Here is a 23,402-nt window from a genome sequence, read left to right on the forward strand (position 1 = left end):
GTTTAAAATTGTTGTAATATTTTTCTTATGTTTGTAAATATTTTTTTATTTTTTGTAACTTAGTTCTTTTTTATTTTTTGTACTTTAGCTAGTTTATTTAATTGTATTTATTTGTAGGAATTGTATTTAATTAATTTATTGATAGTGTAGTGTTAGGTTAATTGTAGGTAATTGTAGGTAGTTTATTTAATTAATTTATTGATAGTGTAGTGTTAGGTTTAATTGTAACTTAGGTTAGTATTTATTTTACAGGTAATTTTGTAATTATTTTAACTATTTTAGCTATTAAATAGTTCTTAACTATTTAATAGCTATTGTACCTGGTTAAAATAAATACAAAGTTACCTGTAAAATAAATATTAATCCTAAAATAGCTATAATATAATTATAATTTATATTGTAGCTATATTAGGATTTATTTTACAAGTAAGTATTTATCTTTGAATAGGAATAATTTATTTAATAAGAGTTAATTAATTTCGTTAGATTAAAATTATATTTAATTTAGGGGGTGTTAGTGTTAGGGTTAGACTTAGCTTTAGGGGTTAATCCATTTATTAGAATAGCGGTGAGCTCCGGTCGGCAGATTAGGGGTTAATAATTGAATTTTGGTGTCGGCGATGTTAGGGAGGGCAGATTAGGGGTTAATACTATTTATTATAGGGTTAGTGATGCGGATTAGGGGTTAATAACTTTATTATAATAGCGGTGCAGTCCGCTCGGCAGATTAGGGGTTAATAAGTGTAGGCAGGTGGAGGCGACGTTGAGGGGGGCAGATTAGGGGTTAATAAATATAATATAGGGGTCGGCGGTGTTAGGGGCAGCAGATTAGGGGTACATAAGGATAACGTAGGTGGCGGCGCTTTGCGGTCGGCAGATTAGGGGTTAATAAGTGTAGGCAGATGGAGGCGACGTTGAGGGGGGCAGATTAGGGGATAATAAATATAATACAGGGGTCGGCGGTGTTAGGGGGAGCAGATTAGGGGTACATAAGGATAACGTAGGTGGCGGTCGGCAGATTAGGGGTTAAAAAAAATTATTTGAGTGTCGGCGATGTGGGGGGACCTCGGTTTAGGGGTACATAGGTAGTTTATGGGTGTTAGTGTACTTTAGAGTACAGTAGTTAAGAGCTTTAGAAACCGGCGTTAGCCCAGAAAGCTCTTAACTACTGACTTTTTTCCTGCGGCTGGAGTTTTGTCTAACGCTCACTTCAGAAACGACTCTAAATACCGGAGTTAGAAAGATCCCATTGAAAAGATAGGATACGCAATTGACGTAAGGGGATCTGCGGTATGGAAAAGTCGCGGATGAAAAGTGAGCGTTAGACCCTATTTTGAGTGACTCCAAATACCGGCGGTAGCCTAAAACCAGCGTTAGGAGCCTCTAACGCTGGTTTTCACGGCTAACGCCAAACTCCAAATCTAGGTCTATGTTTACACAACTTTTCTATAGCCTATACCTCAGTATAGAAACTTTCAGTATTGGTAGGGATACCACAGGTAAAATCAGTTATTTCAAATGCCAAAATAAAGGTAAATTAACTATATATAAACAATTTAATACACTCTTACAGGTAACATAGATCATTGGGAACAAGTTAAAAAGGAGTATAATTTAGGGTACAATATCCATTTATCCAAATGCATCTAAATACATTGAACAGTGGAGAGACTTCTTGGAGAACATAGTAAAAGTCAGAGTCCCTATATTCAATGGATTACAATTCTATGTATGATAAAACTTCAGATTTCATAAACAAGAGAAACAGAAGATTTAGATAAGTGCACAGGATCCTCTAAAAAAAAAAATGAAAACCAGGTTTTGACTACACGTGTCTTAGCTTGTGATTGTGAAGAAAGTTATTTACTTAAAATATGCAATAAAGGAAATTAATAATAATGAGTTAGACATCACCAAAGGTTTAGCACATGTTATAAAGGAGAGATATGGTGCATACAATTTAATAGGAATAACAGATTCTGTTCTATACCTTGTTATTCAAGGAAAAGGCAGATAATAGATATAATTTAACATGATTGAATTTATGCCTAATTGTCTCATGCTTACTTGTCAAAGAAGAGTTTAACAAAATGTATATATTTTCCAATACCATTTTTAGAACGTTTAGTAACTTCCTTCCATCAATATAATGATTCTTTTAATATGTTTCATGCTGCGTCATCTAAATATTTTACATTTATGTTAGAGGAATTCATTAATACCTATCTATTTTGAACCAAAGGAAACAATGACTTTATTAATGTTCAGTAGAATACAATTTACATTTTTTTTTTAGAAATTAAGTGAATTAAAGCTAATTTTAAAATTTGCCCCCCACTTTCATGTAGTTTAATGGCAACTTTTATAGATCATCTCACTTTAGATGCAGGACTGGTTCAATTTAAATTAGGCAACTGTGCAAATAGATAATTAATTCCATATTTAATTTTCATAACCAACAATTTTATTTAATATACTGTGATTATCCACTGACATCATGTCCATCATGTTCCTTCTGTGCCTGAACCACAAACTAACCATTAATAAAACCCTTCCCTCCAACTGCAAATAAAAACACATACAATATTTATAAATGTTTGACAGGCTATTTGTTTATTTATGATTTATGTAACATTGGTTTACTTTACTGCAATTGCTAAACTAACTACACCAATTGGCCAGTTGGCCACCAGTAATATATTATCAAGTACAGTGGGCTGTTTGGGTAAACATGATTGGTTATAGTTGTGTGGCGATACAGCCTGACCTACAATCATATATGATTAAAATAGAAATGGTGAGTCTGAATGAGGTGCAAGTCTTGTATGTGGTGAAACACTTTTGAATAAGTCCATGGTACCAAGTAATTTAAAAAAGGAATCAACACTAAACATTCTTCTCTGTGAAATTTTTCATTTTTGTCATATCTTAATAGGAAATATACTTTGTAATATAATTTAAATACAGTCAATGTAGTGTAAACTGTAAAATACTATACATTTAGGGTTAAAGGGACAGTCTAGTCCAAAATAAAGTTTCATGATTCAGAATGTAATTTTAAACAATTTTCCAATTTACTTTTATCACCAATTTTGCTTAGTTCTCTTGGTATTCTTAGTTGAAAGCTAAACCTAGTGTAAAGTCTATTTCAAATATGTAAGTGGAACGCAACTGCAGATCAATTATTGTTTTGTATCACCAGGGTTTTTGGGCTATTTAGGTGAGCATAGACCAGTAAACCTGTGGTTAATTAATATTAAGTTAGAGGTTCAATGCTGTTAGTACTATCACAACATGAATCCTTCTAAGCACAGTATTTCCAATACTGTTAGACTGGCACAGTATGGAAAAAATAATGAAAAAATGATAGAAGAAAAATATGCTTCTAATTTAAAGAACTTGAGAGAACAAAAATTATTTTTTAAGCTTACATTAAATAAACATGTAATGCAGGAGAGAGTTGGTTAATCCTTGTAAGAAGTAAGCTTGGTTTGCAAGAGATATACTTTTAACAAGTCACAGAGAATGCTTCAGTTGTCTTGTAGCTGCAACTTTGTAACTGTGTTTATTGAGAGCAACTGCTGCAGAGTAAGAGAGGAATTTGGCAAGATGCCCAGACTTGCAGTTGCAAAACCAAGTAACAGTTTTTATTTTGAAATAGTTAAATCCTCTTCAGTTCAAGCTTGAAACTTAAAGCTCAAAGTCTTGTTCTTAAAGCAGCATATATATTATGAAGTGAGAAAGGAGACATTGATTCCCCAGTATGAAATAGTGTGCAGAGTTATTTAGAAAACTGCAGTGCCTGTCAGCTCCAGTTAAATTAAGAGTGATGCTGTAAGTGTACAATAGCAATTCAGCAGTTAAGTTCTCAAATAGTATGCAAGGAATAAAATTAAGAGGTAACTTAGCTGTAAGTCCAAGGATGCAAACAGGATATTTCAGGGGATGTAATCCTTGTAGAAAATAGTACGGAGTAATCCAAGCAAACAGTCCTTTGTGAAAGCAGTTGGTTTGAGAAAAACAATGCAGCTCAGAGACTGTGTGTAAGCTGTTACTCCTGCTAATGAAAATAACTAAGCACCTGTTTGCTGACAGGTGGAGCCTTAAGTAACATGAAAGTGAGAGAACCATGTGATGAGAAGTGAGAGAAGTAAAACATGAAATGGAATCCTGACATAAGCCCCCCTTCAAGGAAGCCGATCCTCGGATTGATGCCTGGGTCTATGTGGATAGCGTCTATGGAAGAGGGAGAGCAACCGAGGGGCATTGATGTGGGTGTGCGGTTCCCAACTGTCGTCATCTGGCGAGAAACCCTTCCACCTCACAAGGTATTGCAACTGACCATTGTAGTATCTAGAGTCCAATAGGTCTTGGACCTCAAATATGTGAACATCCAAGGTCACCGGATCAGGGGGAAGAATAGTTTTAGTAGTTGAGGTAGAAGAAGCCAGTTTCAGGAGCGAGACATGGAAGGTTGGGTGAATAGTTAATGATGATGGAAGATCAAGAGTAACTGCATTGGCATTAACAATATTGCTTACTGTAAAGGGTCCGATAAATAAGCCAGCTAATTTTTTACTGGGAACAGGTATTTTGATATTTTTGGTTGAAAGCCAGACTTTATCTCCTACTGCATAGACAGGAGAAGGTCTTCTACGGAGATCATAGTACTTCTTTTGTATAGCTTGTGCGTTCTGGATGTTTAGACGCAAGGAATGAAAATTCTCCGCTATCTTTTGTAGAAGGTCATCAACCGGTTGAGAAGTTGGGGCAATTGAGTCATGGATGAAGAAGTTAGGGTGGAAAGCGTAATTCGCAAAGAATGGAGACAAATTGGTTGAACTGTTTTTACTATTATTATATGCAAATTCTGCCATGTTTAGGTACCGGGCCCACTCTGTTTGTTGGTATGAGCAGTAACAGCGGATGTACTGTTCAAGCCATTGGTTTAACCTTTCAGTTTGACCATTGGTCTGCGGATGGAAGGCTGTACTAAGTCGATGATCAATCTGTAGATGTTGGGCGCGGGATTTCCAGAATTTTGAAGTAAATTGAGCTCCTCTGTCGGTTGTTATGATGTTCGGGATCCCATGGAAGCGTACAACCGAATTCAGGAAAAGATGAGCAGTCTCCGTGGATGTGGGTACCTTGTGATACGGAATGAATAAAGCCATCTTTGTGAGAATATCTGTAACAACAAGAATAGTATTAAATCCAGAACTTAAAGGAAGTTCAACAATAAAGTCCATACCTATATGAGCCCAAGGTCTTTCAGGGATATCCATAGGTATTAGGTGACCATAAGGTTTATTTCTATCCTTTTTAGAAGTGATACAGATATCACAGTGTTGTATATAATTATGGACGGAATCAGACATGTTTGGCCACCAATAAAGTCTTGATAAGAGATCTAATGTCCTTTTGATACCAGGGTGTCCAAGCAAAGGAGGATCATGATGTTGTTTAATCAAGTCATTCCTGAGAGATTCTGGGATATATAGCTTGGAGTCGTGATAATAGAAATCAGCATTTTGAGTCAGATGTAGATGGGATCTCTGATTATCTGACTGTAGAGCAGTAAGGAGTTGAGTTTTAAATGTAGGCATCAGGCCCAAGAATTTGTCTGCAGGTATGATGGAAGTAACTTCTTGAGAATTTGGTGGTCTGGGATCTCTCCTGGAGAGAGAGTCAGCCTTCCCATTTTTAGATCCAGGTCTGTATATTATAAGATAGTTAAACCTGCTAAAGTACAGGCTCCATCTTACTTGTCTACTGGACAGAGTTTTATTTTTCTGCAGGAATTCCAGGTTGCGATGATCTGTATAGATTATGATAGGTTGTACTGTGCCCTCTAGAAGATGTCTCCATGTATCGAAAGCACGTTTAATTGCGAGAAGTTCTTTTTCTCCGATGGAGTAGTTAATCTCGGCTGGAGAGAGTAGCTTAGAATAGAAAGCTACTGGATGAAGTGGTTGTGTAAGATTTTTCCTTTGGGAGAGAATAGCGCCAAGAGCAAAATCTGAAGAGTCGACCTCGAGGATGAATTGGAGGGAAGGATCTGGAAATTGTAGTATAGGTGCAGTAGTGAATGAGGTCTTCAGGTTGCGAAAGGCCTCATCGGCATCTTTATCCCAACGGAATGGCACACAGGTGCTGGTGAGTCTAGAAAGAGGTTTTATCTTTTGGGAGAAGTTCCTAATAAATTTGCGGTAATAATTACTGAAACCTAGAAAGCGTTGTAATTCTTTTCTGTTAGTGGGTTGTGGCCAGTTTCTCACGGCTTCTACCTTATTTTCTTGCATTTGAATGCCATTGGGTCCTATACTGTAACCCAGGAAATCAATTTCAGTAACGTGGAAAAGACACTTCTCAAGTTTAGCGTAAAGTCTATGCACTTGCAGTCTTGACAAGACCCAGCTAACATGCTTCACGTGATCTTCTAAAGTTTTGGAATAAATAAGGATGTCGTCCAGGTATACCACAACGCAGATGTCAAGAAGGTCATGGAAAACATCATTCACGAAAAACTGAAATGTGGCCGGAGCATTAGTAAGCCCGAAGGGCATTACAAGATATTCAAAGAGACCATATCTCGTACGGAATGCGGTCAACCACTCATCACCCTCTCTTATTTGAACAAGATTATAAGCCCCTCGAAGATCAAGCTTGGTAAAAAAATTTGCATCTTGAAGGCGTTCGATAAGTTCGGGGATGAGTGGTAAGGGATACTGGTTTTTGATGGTTATTTTGTTCAACTCCCTAAAATCAATTATAGGTCGAAGTGAGTTGTCTTTGTTTCTGACAAAGAAGAAACCAGCTGCGGCAGGTGAAACAGAGGGGCGAATAAAGCCTTTTTTCAGGTTTTCATCTAAATAGGTTTTAAGATGGTCCAACTCTGGTTGACAGAGAGGGTATAGATGGCCGTATGGAGGTGTGGTTCCTGGTTTGAGGTCAATAGGACAGTCGTAGGTCCGATGAGGAGGTAAGCTGTCTGCCTCCTTTTTGCTGAAGACTTCTTTAAATTTGTCGTAAGCTTTGGGGATACTGGGCACTTCAGTAATATGTAAAAGAGTTGTAGGATGTAAGCAACTTTGTTGACAGTATTTAGAATTAAATTTGATGTCAAGAGAACTCCAAGTTATTGTTGGTTCATGTAATCGAAGCCATTGTAAACCTAAGACAATAGGGAAGAGTGGAGAACTGATAATATCAAACGTGATATATTCTTGATGTGAGTCAAAGGTGGTAACCAGAATGGGGATGGTATGTTGTATTATAGGTCCTGAAGAAATTTCAGACCCATCCACTACTCAAATAAAAACAGGAGACAATTTTTTTATGAGTGGTATTTTATTTGTTAATGCAATAGAAGCATCCATGTAGTTTCCTTGTGCGCCTGTATCAATTATGACCTCTTTCTTCAGCTGTTTGCAGTCCCACTGTAAAGAGAGGGGTAGAATACAGTGAATGGGTTTGTCATATACCAATAGAGAAGTCAAACTAGAAAATGACTTACGGTTCTTGTTCTTGCGTAGAGATGGACAATCCTGAACAGAGTGAGCAGCGGAACCGCAATACATGCAAAGTCCCTTGGATTTACGTCTGAATCTTTCTTCAGAAGTGAGGGGGCCTCGAATGAAGCCAATCTCCATAGCCTCTGGAGCACTGCTAGAAGAATGAGCAGTGGAAGTTGTTTGAATGGGGTGAGTAGGCCTTTTATAGGCGGGCTCTGTGTGCTGGCGTTCCGTCTTTCTTTCTCTTAATCTCCTATCAATCTGCATAACCAATCTCATAAATGCTTCCAAAGAGTCTGGGATATCTATACGAGCAAGTTCATCTTTCACCTGATCAGACAGACCTAATCTAAATTGACTTTTAAGAGCAACTGCATTCCATTGGGAATCAATAGCTTGTTGTTTAAATTCAGTAATATAGGTCTCGACTGGTCGGTTGCCTTGTTTTAACTTCCTCAGTTTATCATCCGCTGTATGTTGGAGGTTGGAATCTGAATATAACTCATCCATAACAGCAAGGAAGGACTGTAAAGAGGACAGAAGAGGGCTGTTTGACTCAAACAAAGTATCTGCCCAAATGCGGGGTTCCCCACGTAGATAAGTAATCATGCTCAACACCTTGGTCCTGTCATTAGGATATGTGACAGGTTTCAGACTAAATGTTAGTACACAAGCATTTCTCAATTGACGATACTGACTTCTGTCACCATGGAAAAAATCTGGCGGAGCAATGATTGGCTCAGTAACAGGCTGTGCAGGAACAGGTTTGCTAGAAACTGAATCTTGAATAACCTTCCTAAGGGTCTCATTCTCTACTTTTAAATCCCTGAGACCCTGGTTAAGGTCATCCACTCGTTTAGAAAGGTTATAAACAATTGTTGGGAGATCTGCTGGTTCTATTGTAAGGCTTAGTTAGTATGTAAAGTCTATTTCAAATATGTAAGTGGAACGCAACTGCAGATCAATTATTGTTTTGTATCAACAGGGTTTTTGGGCTATTTAGGTGAGCATAGACCAGTAAACCTGTGGTGAATTAATATTAAGTTAGAGGTTCAATGCTGTTAGTACTATCACAACATGAATCCTTCTAAGCACAGTATTTCCAATACTGTTAGACTGGCACAGTATGGAAAAAATAATGAAAAAATGATAGAAGAAAAATATGCTTCTAATTTAAAGAACTTGAGAGAACAAAAATTATTTTTTAAGCTTACATTAAATAAACATGTAATGCAGGAGAGAGTTGGTTAATCCTTGTAAGAAGTAAGCTTGGTTTGCAAGAGATATACTTTTAACAAGTCACAGAGAATGCTTCAGTTGTCTTGTAGCTGCAACTTTGTAACTGTGTTTATTGAGAGCAACTGCTGCAGAGTAAGAGAGGAATTTGGCAAGATGCCCAGACTTGCAGTTGCAAAACCAAGTAACAGTTTTTATTTTGAAATAGTTAAATCCTCTTCAGTTCAAGCTTGAAACTTAAAGCTCAAAGTCTTGTTCTAAAGCAGCATATATATTATGAAGTGAGAAAGGAGACATTGATTCCCCAGTATGAAATAGTGTGCAGAGTTATTTAGAAAACTGCAGTGCCTGTCAGCTCCAGTTAAATTAAGAGTGATTGTAAGTGTACAATAGCAATTCAGCAGTTAAGTTCTCAAATAGTATGCAAGGAATAAAATTAAGAGGTAACTTAGCTGTAAGTCCAAGGATGCAAACAGGATATTTCAGGGGATGTAATCCTTGTAGAAAATAGTACAGAGTAATCCAAGCAAACAGTTTCTTTGTGAAAGCAGTTGGTTTGAGAAAAACAATGCAGCTCAGAGACTGTGTGTAAGCTGTTACTCCTGCTAATGAAAATAACTAAGCACCTGTTTGCTGACAGGTGGAGCCTTAAGTAACATGAAAGTGAGAGAACCATGTGATGAGAAGTGAGAGAAGTAAAACATGAAATGGAATCCTGACACCTAAGAGCTTCATATGCTAATGTCTATGCCCTTAAAAGGCTGCCTCTTCTCTCAGGGCATTTTGACAGTTTTTCACCACTATAGGGTGTTAGTTCATTTGTATCATATAGATAACACTGTGCTCATGCACGTGGAGTTCAGGTGAGCTAGCTCTGATTGGCTAAAATGGATGTCTGTCAAAAGAACTGAAATAAGTGCGGAAGTTTGCAGAGGCTTAGATACAAGGAAATCACAGAGGTAAAAATTGTATTTATAAAACTGTGTTGGTTGTGCAAAACTAGGGAATGGGTAATAAAGGGATTATCTATCTTTTTAAACAATAAAAATTCTGGTGTAGACTGTCCCTTTATTTACAGGTTTAATTAAAGGGACAGACTACTTGAAAATTGTGATAGCTTAAAAAGATAAATAATCCTTTTTTTTTTTCTTAGTTTTGCATAAGCAACACATATTAATATATTTTTACCTCTATGATTAACTGTATATAAGTTTACAAAAATAAAAGTGAATGGTCAATGAAATGGTGTCACTTGTACTGTCAAACAAAAATCAACACAAACATAACCCTGGGTAGAGGCAATTGTCTCAGTTTTGAATGTAAACACAAAAGCTAGAATTTGAGCTATATGTTTGTTAAACCATAATTTACCTCTTTCACATTAAAGGGACAGTCTACACCAGAATTTTTATTGTTTTTAAAGATAGATAATCCCTTTATTACCCATTCCTCAGTTTTGCATAACCAACACAGTTATATTAATATACTTTTAACCTCTGTGATTATCTTGTATCTAAGCCTCTGCAAACTGCCCCTTTATTTCCGTTCTTTTGACAGACTTGCAGTTTAGCCAATCAGTGCCTGCTCCCAGATAACTTCACGTGCACGAGCACAATGTTATCTATATGAAATACATGAACTAACACCCTCTAGTGGTGAAAAACTGTTAAAATGCATTCTGAAAAGAGGTGGCCTTCAAGGTCTAAGACATTAGCATATGAACCCCCTAGGTTAAGCTTTCAACTAAGAATACCAAGAGAACAAAGCAAAATTGGTGATAAAAGTAAAAAGTTTTAAATTACATGCTCTATCTGAATCATGAAAGTTTATTTTGGCCTAGACTGTCCCTTTAAATGCACTCACACTTATTATATATAATTTTTAGGTGACAAATAAAGCTTCCTTTTGACATCAAATATTAATATATGAACTACAATTTAGTATGAATAAATCTAAGTAAGTGTGAGAAATTAAGACATTTTATATTTTACAAGAAAGCACATCTTTAATATGAATATCATAATCCTGATAGGTTTTACTGCAATAAACCACTCATATTTGTATTATGCAATGTCCCAGAATCACAATGATGCCCCCATGCACAGGTTTTCTGGGATTTTGGGCTATTACAGACCCAAATATGAGGCCTGCCCATTTACATAGAAGTTTGATAAATTGATTTTCTGGGCCTATGTCGTCTTTAAGGCAGTATGGTAGCCTAGGAAAGAAAATTACAACCATCATGCATACCATTTGCAGCAGTAAACAACCTAGGGCATTGCAATCGTTTTATAGCAAATTTGTCACATTTAGCGGTCTTTCATACATGGAAACTTGACACATTGATTTTCAGGGCCTACATCACCTTTGAAACAGTATGGCAGTCCTGGAATTAAAATTACCCCATAATGGCATACCATTTGCAAAAGTAGACAACCCAGTGTATTATAAACAATGGTACTTTTAGATATTTTGTATAGGGCCAGTCCATCTCAAGTGGCCCAATAATTTTAAAGTTGGTTGCTTGACCATTTTTCATTTTTCTATTTTTTTGGAGTAATTACCTCTATGTATTGGTATTGCAAAACCACCAGTTTTTTTATTTTTTATTTTACTTGGTTTAGCCATGGCAGCGATCTTTGTGTCAAGGCGCACAACAAATTTTGGCTATATAGATGTCTACGGAAACCTCAAAATCTCCAGATATGACCAGATATGAACCTGAAATTTTCTGCTATCAAAATAGGTTTTTCTCCAGATTTCTACTAGCTCTATAACCAGGAGACTCTCAAACTCTTATATCTGTAAAAAAAACAAAAAACAGGTTTCTATCTGGTCCCCCGCCAGAGATAATCAACCAGAAAGTGAGGGGAATGTTAAAATATTGCACTTTCTCACCCCATAAAAAAAGTCTCAAACCTGAAATGTTCTGCATGCACACTAAACTAGGTTTCCCCGCTAAAAATATTTAGGACTGAGACTCAAACCCTTCCCATTATACATTCATCATAAAAGTCAAACGTTTAACACATTTCATCAGTACATTAGAACTTAAGTTCTAAGTCTAAGGATCAAGAAATTGTAAAATGTTTGCATATGAACATGTAACTTGTTCCATGGAGTTAGGACCACCTTGAGCTGAGATATTGAGGATTCCATAAACATCTATATAACCAAACTCTGTAGAGCACCATGACACAGATGGCTGTCATGGTTAAACCAAGCAAAATACAAATAAAAACAACTGGTAGTTTTTGTAATTCCAAAACATAGAGGTAATTAAATTACTCAAAAAAATAATAGGAAAATAAAAAATGATCTGCACTGCCTCTGCTTCTCTCTTTCCTGGCAGTGCTGGCAGCCATTGATTTCAATTATTGGCTGTCACATTGTATCAGTGACTCATCACTGTAATCTAAGTGCTGAGTGAATCCTGGGGGACTGCCTGAGTTGCCAAGCAAGTCCCAGCATCAGATCCAGTGCGCTTTTTGTCACAGAGGGGTAGCAAGGGGCCATACAAGTTAGGCTGTTCTGTGCCATTCTAACATTGTTAAAACCCAGCACTTTCAGGACAGCTTGAAAAGTCCTAATAATGAGAAGGTGTTAGAATTAATCTTCTCTTTAAAATGATATGTAACTCTCTAGATATTACATAGTTAATAATATTTTTTTAATTCCTTTATTCCCCCCTCACCATTAAAAAACTTTTTAGTGGCACCGGTTGCCAATGGCCTAAGTGTTTGTTCTCGTAAAGCAATATGATGCATGAACACTTCAACACTTTTACTAGGAGATAAATCACAGGCACTATATTAATCAAATATGTAAATAATTTCTCAGCAGATAAATATTGTTTTTTCTTTTACACTATTCTGCAAACAATAACAAACACACATAAGGCACATTTCTTTTTTAGGCACAGCATTTGTATTATAGATATAGATTCAGCAGCAATACTTTTCAAACACATTGAAAATAGAAACTTTCTAGGTAGAAAGCATTTGAACAAAATTGAATGTCATGAAAAAGAGGTCAAGTTAATTCCTGCAAATCCTTTACACAGCTACAACTTTTAATTAAATATGGACGTAGAAAGCATATTTTAATTGAACCATAATATATATCAAGAAAGTAAGGCTTTTAGAATTCAAAACTGTTGAACTGTAACTAATCATTTATTTAAATGGAATTTGAAGGATAGCTCTAATTTTCAGTTGTTTATTAACATTCAATAATAACTTGTTTCAGAATTTCCACACAGCTAATGTTTTTGCATCTTCTAATTTAAGGCTAGATTATGAGTGGAACAGTAATTACTCTATTAAACCCCTAACCCACCACACCCCCATATTGCAAAGCCCCCTTCTACACTTTTAACCCCTAACCAGCCATACCCCCACATCACAAAGTTCCCTTCTACACTATTAACTCCAAAACCACCACACCTCCAACGCAAAGTAACCCACTAACATCTAAACCCTCTAACATCCCCTAAGTACTCCAAAACAGACTAACCTTACCTTTACAAAAAAAACTAACAGCCTTTAAAAAAAAATAATAAAAAAAATATGTAAAAAGTAGAAAAAAACCTTAGCTTTACTTAAAAAAATAAAAAAAACCTAACATTACAATTTTTTTTTAAAAAAAAACTATCGTTACAACAAATATAAACAAATGACCAAAATAAAAAGGGTTATGCCTATTCTAAAATTCCACAAAAAAATACCCACCCCAAAATTAAAAAAAACTTTTCTAACACTAAACTACAAATATAGCCCTTAAAAGGACCTTCATACTTTGTCCTAAAGTAATTTAGCTCTTTTTCTTAAAAAAACAAAACACTAAAACCCTCTACCATTAACCCCCCACCCCCTAAAAAAAAGTTCTATATAAAAAACTACTCTAAAAAATGCTATGAAAGGGCAATTGGCTGGGCATTGCTTTTGGTGCCCAAAAAAAAAAACACTAGTCAAAAAATAAAACAACCAAAAATACAATTAACACTAAGGGGCCTATTTATTAATGAGCGAGTGGACATGATCTGATATTGCGGATCATGTCTGCTGCACATCGATAAATGCTGATAGCATACACTCTCTGCATTTATCATTGCACCAGCAGTTCTGGTGAACTGCTGGTGCAATGCCGTCCCCTGCAGATTCGCAGCCAATAGGCCGCTAGCAGGGGGTGTCAATAAACCCGATCGTCTTTAGACCACTGCTTCATAACTTCTGTTTCCGGTGAGCCTTCAGGAGCTTGATAAATATGCCCCTATACCCCAAAGATAAATCAGGGCAGTGGCACTCCATCTTCATCCCGGCGATGATCTTCTTATACGGAGCTTGATAAATATGCCCCTATACCCCAAAGACGGCACTCACCAAAGATAAATCAGGGCAGCGACACTCCATCTTCATCCCGGCGATGATCTTCTTATTTTCATATCGGCGGCGCTCCATCTTCATTCCGGTAGCGTTCCATCACCTTATCTTCATCCCGGCCTCGGTCTTCATCCATCTTATGATCTTTATCCAGGACATCCCTTTTATATAGGGGTAGCATTGAATTCCTATTGGCCAATTTTTATTTTCAAATGGAACGCTGCTACCCCCAGGCTCATCTTTGGTGAGTGCCATCTTTCGTATTTAGTGGTAGGGTTTTTGTTTGTTTTTTAGATTAGGGTTTTTATTTTATTTTTCCCAGCAGCAAAAAAATTGGATTCCCTTTTAAGACTATATTTGTAGTTTAGTGTTAGAATAGCGGGTATTTTTTTTTTTTTAGTGGGATTTTAAAATAGGCAACTTTTATTTTTGGTAATTTGTTATTTTTTGTAACAGTAGTTTTTTTTTAATTCTTGTAATGTTAGTTTTTTATTTTTTTTATTTTTTTTTATCTTTTAAGTAATAGTTTTTTTTTTTTTTCTTTTAGTAAAGCTAAGTTTTTTTTATTTTACTCTTCAGGTAAGTTCTTATTTGTATTTTTAAAGTTAGTTAGTTTTTTTGTAAAGGTAAGGATTGTCTGTTTTTGGGTAACTTAGGGGGGGTGTTAGGTTAGGGGGTTTAGATGTTAGTGGGTTACTTTATGGTGGTGGTGGTTTAGGGGTTAATAGTGTAGAAGGGGACTTTGCGATGTGGAGGTGTGTTGGGTTAGGGGTTAATAGTGTAGTTTGGGACTTTGTGATGTTGGGCTGTGACTGGTTAGGGGTTAATAGTGTAGAAGCGGACTTTGCGATGGGCTATGATGTGGTTTAGGGGTTAATAGTGTAGAGGGATAGTTTTCAATGTGGGGTGTGTGGCAGTTTAGGGGTTAATAGTGTAGTTTAGTGCAAGTGTTTTCTCCTGACAAACTCTTTATGTGACCTTTACTTTTAACTTGTAATACAAGCGCACATTACCGTTCAACGATACCCATAGAAAATATGGGGAGCGCAAATTCCAGCAATTTTGTACAAAGGAAATTACGATAATTTTAACATTGCGCCACTTTGTAATATGGATTTGAGTGTCAAGAACACTACAATCTCAAGATCACGTTTATACTCCTCGTACTTATGATAGCGCTCCACTCATAATCGAGACCAAAGTATGTTAAAATTGACACAATTTCTTTTTCTGTGTTTCATTTGTGAAATATCTTTATAAAAAAAGTTATTGGTTTGCTTAAGCTGTTAGATGATTCATCTCTTGTACTTGTCAATCAAAATCAATTCTCAGTTGCTGTAGAATTACCCACAACTATAAAACAAAAGCTATGTACCATTTGGAGCTTGAGACTACATTGTTTCATTTACATGAAGAAAAAAAAATCTCTCTTTGAAATGTTTTATTCTTATTTCCCCTAAAGCATTCTCAAAAAAAGAAATCTTGAAGAAAGCGGCTTACCATTTTTTGCCTTGCAAGATCTGTTGTCAGACTGTATTAAATATCCCTCAACGCAACTGCATGTATAAGATCCAAGATTATTGGTACAAGTCTGACTGCAAGATCCATACACAGCACACTCATCAATATCTAAAAAATAAATAAAAAAATACACATATTTATCAGTGTAAGTCTTGATTTTAAAAGTATATATATAATTTAAAAGGACATCCCCATCAAAATGTATATGCACGTAAGAAAAACACTTTTATTATTAAAAATGCTTACAGAAAAAGCTTTCACTGCTTAAGCAAATGTTTTTACTTTATATGGGCAGGTAATGCATATCTAGATATACTCTGTGCATCAGAATTTTAAAAAAAAATGTCTGCTCAGAGGTGGTCATGCCTTGGATAACGTTGACGTTAACTACAGTTAAATGCAACAAGCCATGTCCATATCTCAAAACTGACACGTAGTTAAAGCTTTCCCAGCTAAAAGCTGTTGCTGAATTGGTACTAGTGTTTACTAGAAGCATTTTTGATAACACAAATGTGATGAAAAATGCTTCCATTGTACTTGTATTCATATTGTTTATATTATCTATCTATCTATCTATCTATCTATCTATCTATCTATCATCTATCTATCATCTTTTTAAATAGTACACATAAATGGGCTAGGACCTGCCATAGAGTTTAGAAACTAACGGGAAAATAAAGGGGAAGCACAGTAAAATCCACATGCAATGACCCTCTAAAGCAAAAAAAAACTAGAACTAGTCATGATGACTAAGTAGTATGTGGATGAGAAAACCAGTGAAGTCAGCAGGTGGCAAAGTAATCTTGTAAAGGTGTTCCAGAGTCATATATAAAGGATATATAGAGTATATATATATATATATATATATATATATATATATATATATATATATATATATATATATATATATATATATATATATATATATATGTTGTGACCTAAATAATGATTTACTGCAAAAAGCCATTCCACATTTGTCAATCAACTGTAGCTCAGTATTACCATTTAAAAAAGGGACTCTCATAAACACCTTCAAATTCAAGCAGTAACTTTGAGGATTTTTATGGTAACACAGGTTGTTGTGACATACGGGAAAAAATAGATTTGAACATTTTCATGAGCTAATTGTAAGCAGCAGGGGATACTGAGCAGTATGCTGGTTATGGTTTAAACACTTGTATAAAACTGGTTATCACTACTCAGCTGTGATCTTGTTTGCATACTTAAAGGGACAGTCTAGTCAAAATTAAACTTTCATGATTCAGATAGGGCATGTAATTTAAACAACTTTCCAATTTACTTCTATTATATAATTTGCTCAATTCTTTAGATATCCTTTGTTGAAGAAATAGCAATGCACATGTGTGAGCCAATCACACAAGGCCTCCATGTGCAGCAACCAATAAGCAGCTACTGAGCATATCTAGATATGCTTTTCAGCAAGTGATATCATGAGAATGAAGCAAATTAGATAATAGAAGTAAATTAGAAAGTTGTTTAAAATGACATGCTCTTTCTAAATCACGAAAGAAAAATTTGGGGTTTCATGTCCCTTTAACACTCTGTGTAAGTAGTAACTCACTGTTATATGAATCAATATAAGCAATCCCTTAGCAATTAGTTATATAACTGGCTGTGGTTGCTTGACATGATGTTAAGACTTGTATATATACCAAACAAAACAATAAAAATTTCTGGAGATGATAGAAAGCAATCTAGTATTAAAACTTTACAGTGGCACCAAGTTCCTTAAATATATTTTGCCTCTTATAAATTAAAATAGACATGTTGCTATAACAAGCACATGTATAAATATAAAAGAAATTATGATGCCTGATGTTTTTTGATCCTAAGACATGTTTTTTTTATAATTTTTTGGCCCAAATTTCTCTTGTTCTAAATCAGACAATGAACAGAGCTGACTGTGAGACACATGTCCCTCATTTGCTCCATAAACAACATTTTCAGTAAATATAACAGATAATACCAGCAAAACATATTTAGATGGTAAATATTTACTATGTTTCAGCATTTTAGAGACTCACAAACACCAGGATTTATCTCTATTTAAAGAAGTTTAAACTCATCTCTTATTTGCTCAAGCAAGATTTTAAAAACCTGACCAGGGTCCAACTTACAAGGCTTACATTTGGACACTTCAGATTTAATACAAATATCTAGGCATTTTTACATTACCCATAATTGATCATACAACGGTTAAGCCTAGCTGCATAAAAAAGTAATTAAACTCTATGGGGCAGATTTATCAAAGCTTCAATCTTGGTGCATTCGCTGTAGTTAATGCGCTTGCCAGACATTGCTGCTTCAAATCCAGATACAACGCCCTTATTTATTAAAAAGTCTGTAAAAAAAACACGGAGCGATGAGCTGCTGGACTGTTGATAAATAAGAGTCATCGATGTCGCAGATATTCTGTTTTTTCCACCTTTATTTATACCATATCATTACTGTCCATGAACAAGCACATTTCTCTAAAGCTGATCTTTAATTTTTCATCTGTTAATGTCCAATAAATAGCTAGATTTATACCTGAACAAACAATATATCATAGAATGTTTTTTTCTGTTTTATTTATTTGTTCTAAACAATGTTGTCTTTCATATCTCTGTTTATTTATACCTCTATATGTATATAGTGTAAAATATTATTATTCTGAGGAAGAATAATTGTGAATATAACATTTAATCAAGTATTTATTTGCAAACAATGGATATTTTAAGAGCTGGGGCAGTTTTCTTTCTGCACCTGTGTAACCCTTCCTTTTTGCAGTTTAGTTTTAAACACCACCCCTACACAGGTGTTATAAAATGGGCCGGCATATAAGATGACATTTCTTAATCAAGATGAAATTCAAAAGAAGGAAGGAAAACACTCAAAATATCATGACAGTAAAGAGGTGATTTTAATTTCTGCTGTATCTGATTCATGACAGTTTAATGTTAGGTGGACTATCCCTTTGAGCTATCAGTTTAAGATTATATTGAATCAAACATCATTCGATTTTTAAAATCATTGTAAAAAATATTACACTGTTTGTCCTAATGTCTTCATCAATGTTTAACTTTAATACTAATTTCACATATACATACTTTCAAGTATAATACAAAATGTAACAAATGGCACTTACAAGTTCCGATGAGTGATCAATGACACAAGTATCGAGCAATTTGATTCGTTAGTGATAGTATTAAATGTATATTTAAATCAGATTGGCTGATGTCATAAATCATGCGATTATGCATTTCCCAATAAAAAGTGGTGGAAAATGTAACTAGTTTGTGGGTTGTTTAGGAGTTTGAGTATTGCGTCCAATTTAGTGCGAAGTATTGTGTCAAATTTGGTGCATAATGCAGTGGGGCTTGTATTACATATCTTAAACATGTAGAATTAGATTGATCAAAAAAAGGAAGTTAGCTATAGTATGTAATGTATTTATTAAATTTTTTATCCCTATATCTACTAGTCCTGCTGCCAGACAGACATTACCTGTCATTAAAACTATTTTTTAAACGAATCTGTCCCTTGAAATTACATGTGATTATAATATTATTATTTAACATATTATTTATATACTGAACATGGGTCTTTGTTGTCTGCATGATTTAGAAAGAGTATACAGAGTATACAGTTGTAATCAACATTCTAATTTACATAAATATGTAATAAGCTTCATTCTCTTGCAGCATCTAACATAAACTTTCTGGGTTTTCAGACTTCCATTGATTTCTATGGCATTAGCGGACTCAAAAGTTGGTGGTTTGAACGATAGGTACGCTGCAGCGGAAAAGACGCAAGCGTACCTGTTGAATGTTTGATATATTGGGAAGAGGGTCAAATAGTGTCGAATGTGAATTCAAAACATCTGGAATGACGCAAGCATCGATCTGCGTTGGATTGAGATCGCAGGAGCGTATATTACGTCACACATTTCAACATTTGACAATGTTGATGCTTTGTTAATTACAGCAGATTCAATTTGCATCAAATATGATGCAAGATTCAAGCGGATTCCATCGCATTATCAGTTGAAGCTTTGATAAATTGGCCCCTATGTGTTAATACACAGATACAACAATTATAGTTTTCTTTATGAGTTTTAGACTTAAATAGCTTCTATCAGTTAAATATAGAATTATACCTAAATATTGCTGTACAATCTTAGGACATATGATGAACTAATGCTATGTACAGGATCATTTATTTTGTGGGCAGATTTCTCTACTGAGTACTATGTGCCAGTTATGCTGCAATTTATAAAACCTGTAAAATCAATGGAGGCATTTTTATAGGCACCAATGCATAGATGCTGGATTTCAATAGGAGACCGCAGTGTATTTTTTATTTCTGGATAACTATTGCAATGATCATAAATAGTCATGGCCATATCAACAGTATGGAAATTATTAAGCTCAATTTTTCCTAAAATGTGCAGAGGTGATATCAAGGTAATCCAGATAACTAGAATTACAATATGTGTGCCTTGTGATGCTGTATAATGCAGCTAAATCACAAAATAGACATTTTGAAAACATTCTTTAAGAGGATGGCAATTTATTTGGAACCTGATGTAGTATCATTACACTCACCCATGCAGCTTCTTCCATCTGGTCCTATTTCATAGCCATCTCTGCAGTAGCAGTCTGTCCCATTCCTTGTAATACCACATTTAAACTGACAGTTTTTTCTTTGGCATAATGATAGCAATTCTACAATAAAAGGATAATGAACAATTAGTCTTCTAGTATGTGTACAGTTGGCACACATTTGTCACAGTGTATTTTGGAGAAGAAAAATCATCAATTGTTGACACAGAGGCAGCTCTTTGATTTCTGGAGCCCTAAACTTTTAGTTGATACAGTATATATCCCTTTTTCAAAATAGAATACAATGCAGTATTGTATTTTGTGTCTTATAAAAGGTGGTGATTCCACACAAAATGCCGCACAGTAGAGTGTTTTATTAAGACCCTCTAAGGGATATAGAAATTGCTTTTTCTGTAAAACAGTTTTTTGAGAAGGAACAAGTGACTGACCAAGTGAAGCTCTGACCTTTCAAAGGTCTTAACTGCAAATGTGACACTTTAAATGATCTTTCAAGAAATTAGAGTTTTGTAATCATTTTACCTCTACTCTATGCTGAATGAAGAGAACCTGAAGTGTTTGCATTTTATGATAGTCATAGATTTTGAAAATGAAAGAAGCTGTTAGATTGTAGATATGCTATAAAATGTAAGGGTACCTCCAAATATTTTTTTATTCATGGCAGAAAATTTTGAATCTTTATTTTCTAAGTAACACAGTTGCAAGTTTGATGGTTCCCCATTCAACACTGATATTCAATTTCTAAATAATAAAAAAAACAATTTTCCTGAAGTTTGGTTATTTTTGTGGGAAAAAGTAACTTGTATTATGTGACTTATGATAAACACTTGGGACCAGATTACAAGTGGAACTCTAAATATACTACTATAATGTGGGCTGGTATTACAAGTTAATTGCAATGTAAACATGAACTCACATTTGCATTGCTAGGAAGAATTGCGATCATGAGAACGAGCTTCACGATTGCAGCATTTTGTAATATATATGTATATGAATATATATATATATATTTATGTGTTAATATGTGTATATACAAATATTAACACATAAATATATATGTATATACGCATATACATATATATTTACACTGCAGTCTAGAGGAACACGCAGTTCACATAGACCGCAATCTTAAGGCACTTTTTATTTCAGCTATTTTTCTAACACCCCATTCCCACCAAATTGAAAACCCCAAAACTGCCTAGTACAGTTATTTTTTATTTAAAAAATGCTAGATTTGCCCATTTGCAGGTGCGCAATAAATTTACACTTCACTTTTAATCTAGCCCTTAATTGGTTGTACAAATCTCCAAAGTCCTAACCCCCTATTTAAAATCAAAGAATTCAAACTTCACAGTAGTATTATATGGGAAAATATTATCACCTTGTATAATCTTTCTCATCTGAAGAAGATTAAATAATGGACAGCTAACTTCCATTTCTATTTACTCTCTGCATTGTAGCAGCATAAGAGTTAACTCATTGCAAATTAATATGTGTGTGTGTCTGCCTATAGAGCTAATGAAATGTAAAGTAATGGAATTCCTAAATACTTTGCTATATACTAAGAACAAAGTTCCCTTATCTGCACCCCATTCCCAAATTTGCCTGTTTACAGGTGCGCAATAAATTAGCATTCCACTTGTAATCTGGCCCTAAATGTGCATCCTAAAAATGACAGTATTTTGTTCAAAAATCTGTTCATGGCAAATACTATTGTGAAAGCTTTGTTTATGTATCTTTATAAACTTTGTTAACTTCTTCTGCAAATCACATTGGGATGTTTGATTTCCTTGCTATACGATTCTATTAAATTTTCATTACTGCCATTTGGCAACTATGGTATACATTAATGTCTGTTGTAATAATTGCGAATTAAATTCCACTGAATGTTTTGTTGTGCCTCTCAATACAAATCTCTAGTCAGTAATACTCAACATACAAAGTAAATTGCAATTTATCACTTTTATATTATTTGTTCAAGGCAACATTCCTGCATCAAACCTCCTTGAAATTAAATCACATTAGAAAAACAGAAGGTCATACTTAGAACATTTGATCCATTACCGTGGTATCTGCTAAATCAATTTTCTTGTCAATTTTTAACTACCTTTTGAATTACAGTGAGATAAATATATTTAATAAAAATCAATATAAATAAATGCAGTTTAAATATTTAATCTCTGAAAATAACGGTAAATGCTTCAAAATACCTCAGAACAAGATAATGTATTAGATAAAGGAATTGTGCCTGTGGCCAAAATGTTAAAAAATGACAGCACAAAAAACAATATTACTACAAAATTAACTCTTTTAAAACAAATTATAATTACAAATGCAGGCAAAGTGCCTACATTATTAGGATTTCCAATATGAGTGTTTTAATTAGTTATGACACATTTGTTCCCAGAGGAATCTCAGAAATTAATTGGAAGATTACAGATTGTGTGATTTCATCCTTTCATAATCTGCAGATATTTTCCACAATCCAAACCTATCTGACAGTGGCAGGTGGGCTGTAATATGAGAAAATACAGCTAGAGAGGATAGCTGTGCAATTTGGGAGTAAAGTTATAATAATTTGGCATGTCACATAGAAAAAGATCATATTACTTTGTGATATTGTCTATTCTTTTGAAATGGAAACATTTATCAAGCCACATATTTGTGTTTATTATTTTTCAGTACAAAAGACCATGCCATAAGTGGATCCAATAAATTGAACAATATGTACTAAGAAATACACTTTTTAAGCAGACATCAAATTCAGTGTGAAGGCATAAAATAAAATATGTGTTCAGTTAGCAAGAATTAGAAAAAGCAATGCAAACACTAAACAAACATTCCGTATGCATTTAGCAAATAAGAAATATCTTCTTTTCCTTTAATTCCATTCTCAAATTGTGAGCTTTTCAGTTCTTGTTAGAAATGGAAGTGCAGAACACTGTTATATTCCCCACAGCCATTGGCTGCACACTCTAGTGACCTATTTATAAAAGTCTCTAATTGGCCACAGCAGAGAAGGTAACCTAAATTACAACATGGCAGCTTCCATTGTTTTATAGACACTAAAACTTTACACTTATGTTGTCAATATTTAAACAGCTAATGAGACTTTAAAAATATGTCTA

At 34.7% G+C, this 23,402-nt stretch overlaps 1 protein-coding gene across 1 annotated transcript in view; it reads right to left on the reverse strand.

Moving 5' to 3' along the window:
* The window catches only part of LRP1B (LDL receptor related protein 1B), a 2,715,774-nt gene that overhangs the window by 1,769,248 nt on the left and 923,124 nt on the right, over positions 1-23,402 (reverse strand). The window contains exons 4-5 of the mRNA XM_053698264.1: positions 20,260-20,379; positions 15,632-15,760 (exon numbers count right to left, since the gene is read on the reverse strand). Coding sequence (XP_053554239.1) covers positions 15,632-15,760; positions 20,260-20,379 — 249 coding nt within the window. The remainder of the gene's footprint in view (positions 1-15,631; positions 15,761-20,259; positions 20,380-23,402) is intronic.

Source organism: Bombina bombina, chromosome 1, assembly GCF_027579735.1.
Source record: "Bombina bombina isolate aBomBom1 chromosome 1, aBomBom1.pri, whole genome shotgun sequence".
Lineage (NCBI taxonomy): Eukaryota > Metazoa > Chordata > Amphibia > Anura > Bombinatoridae > Bombina > Bombina bombina.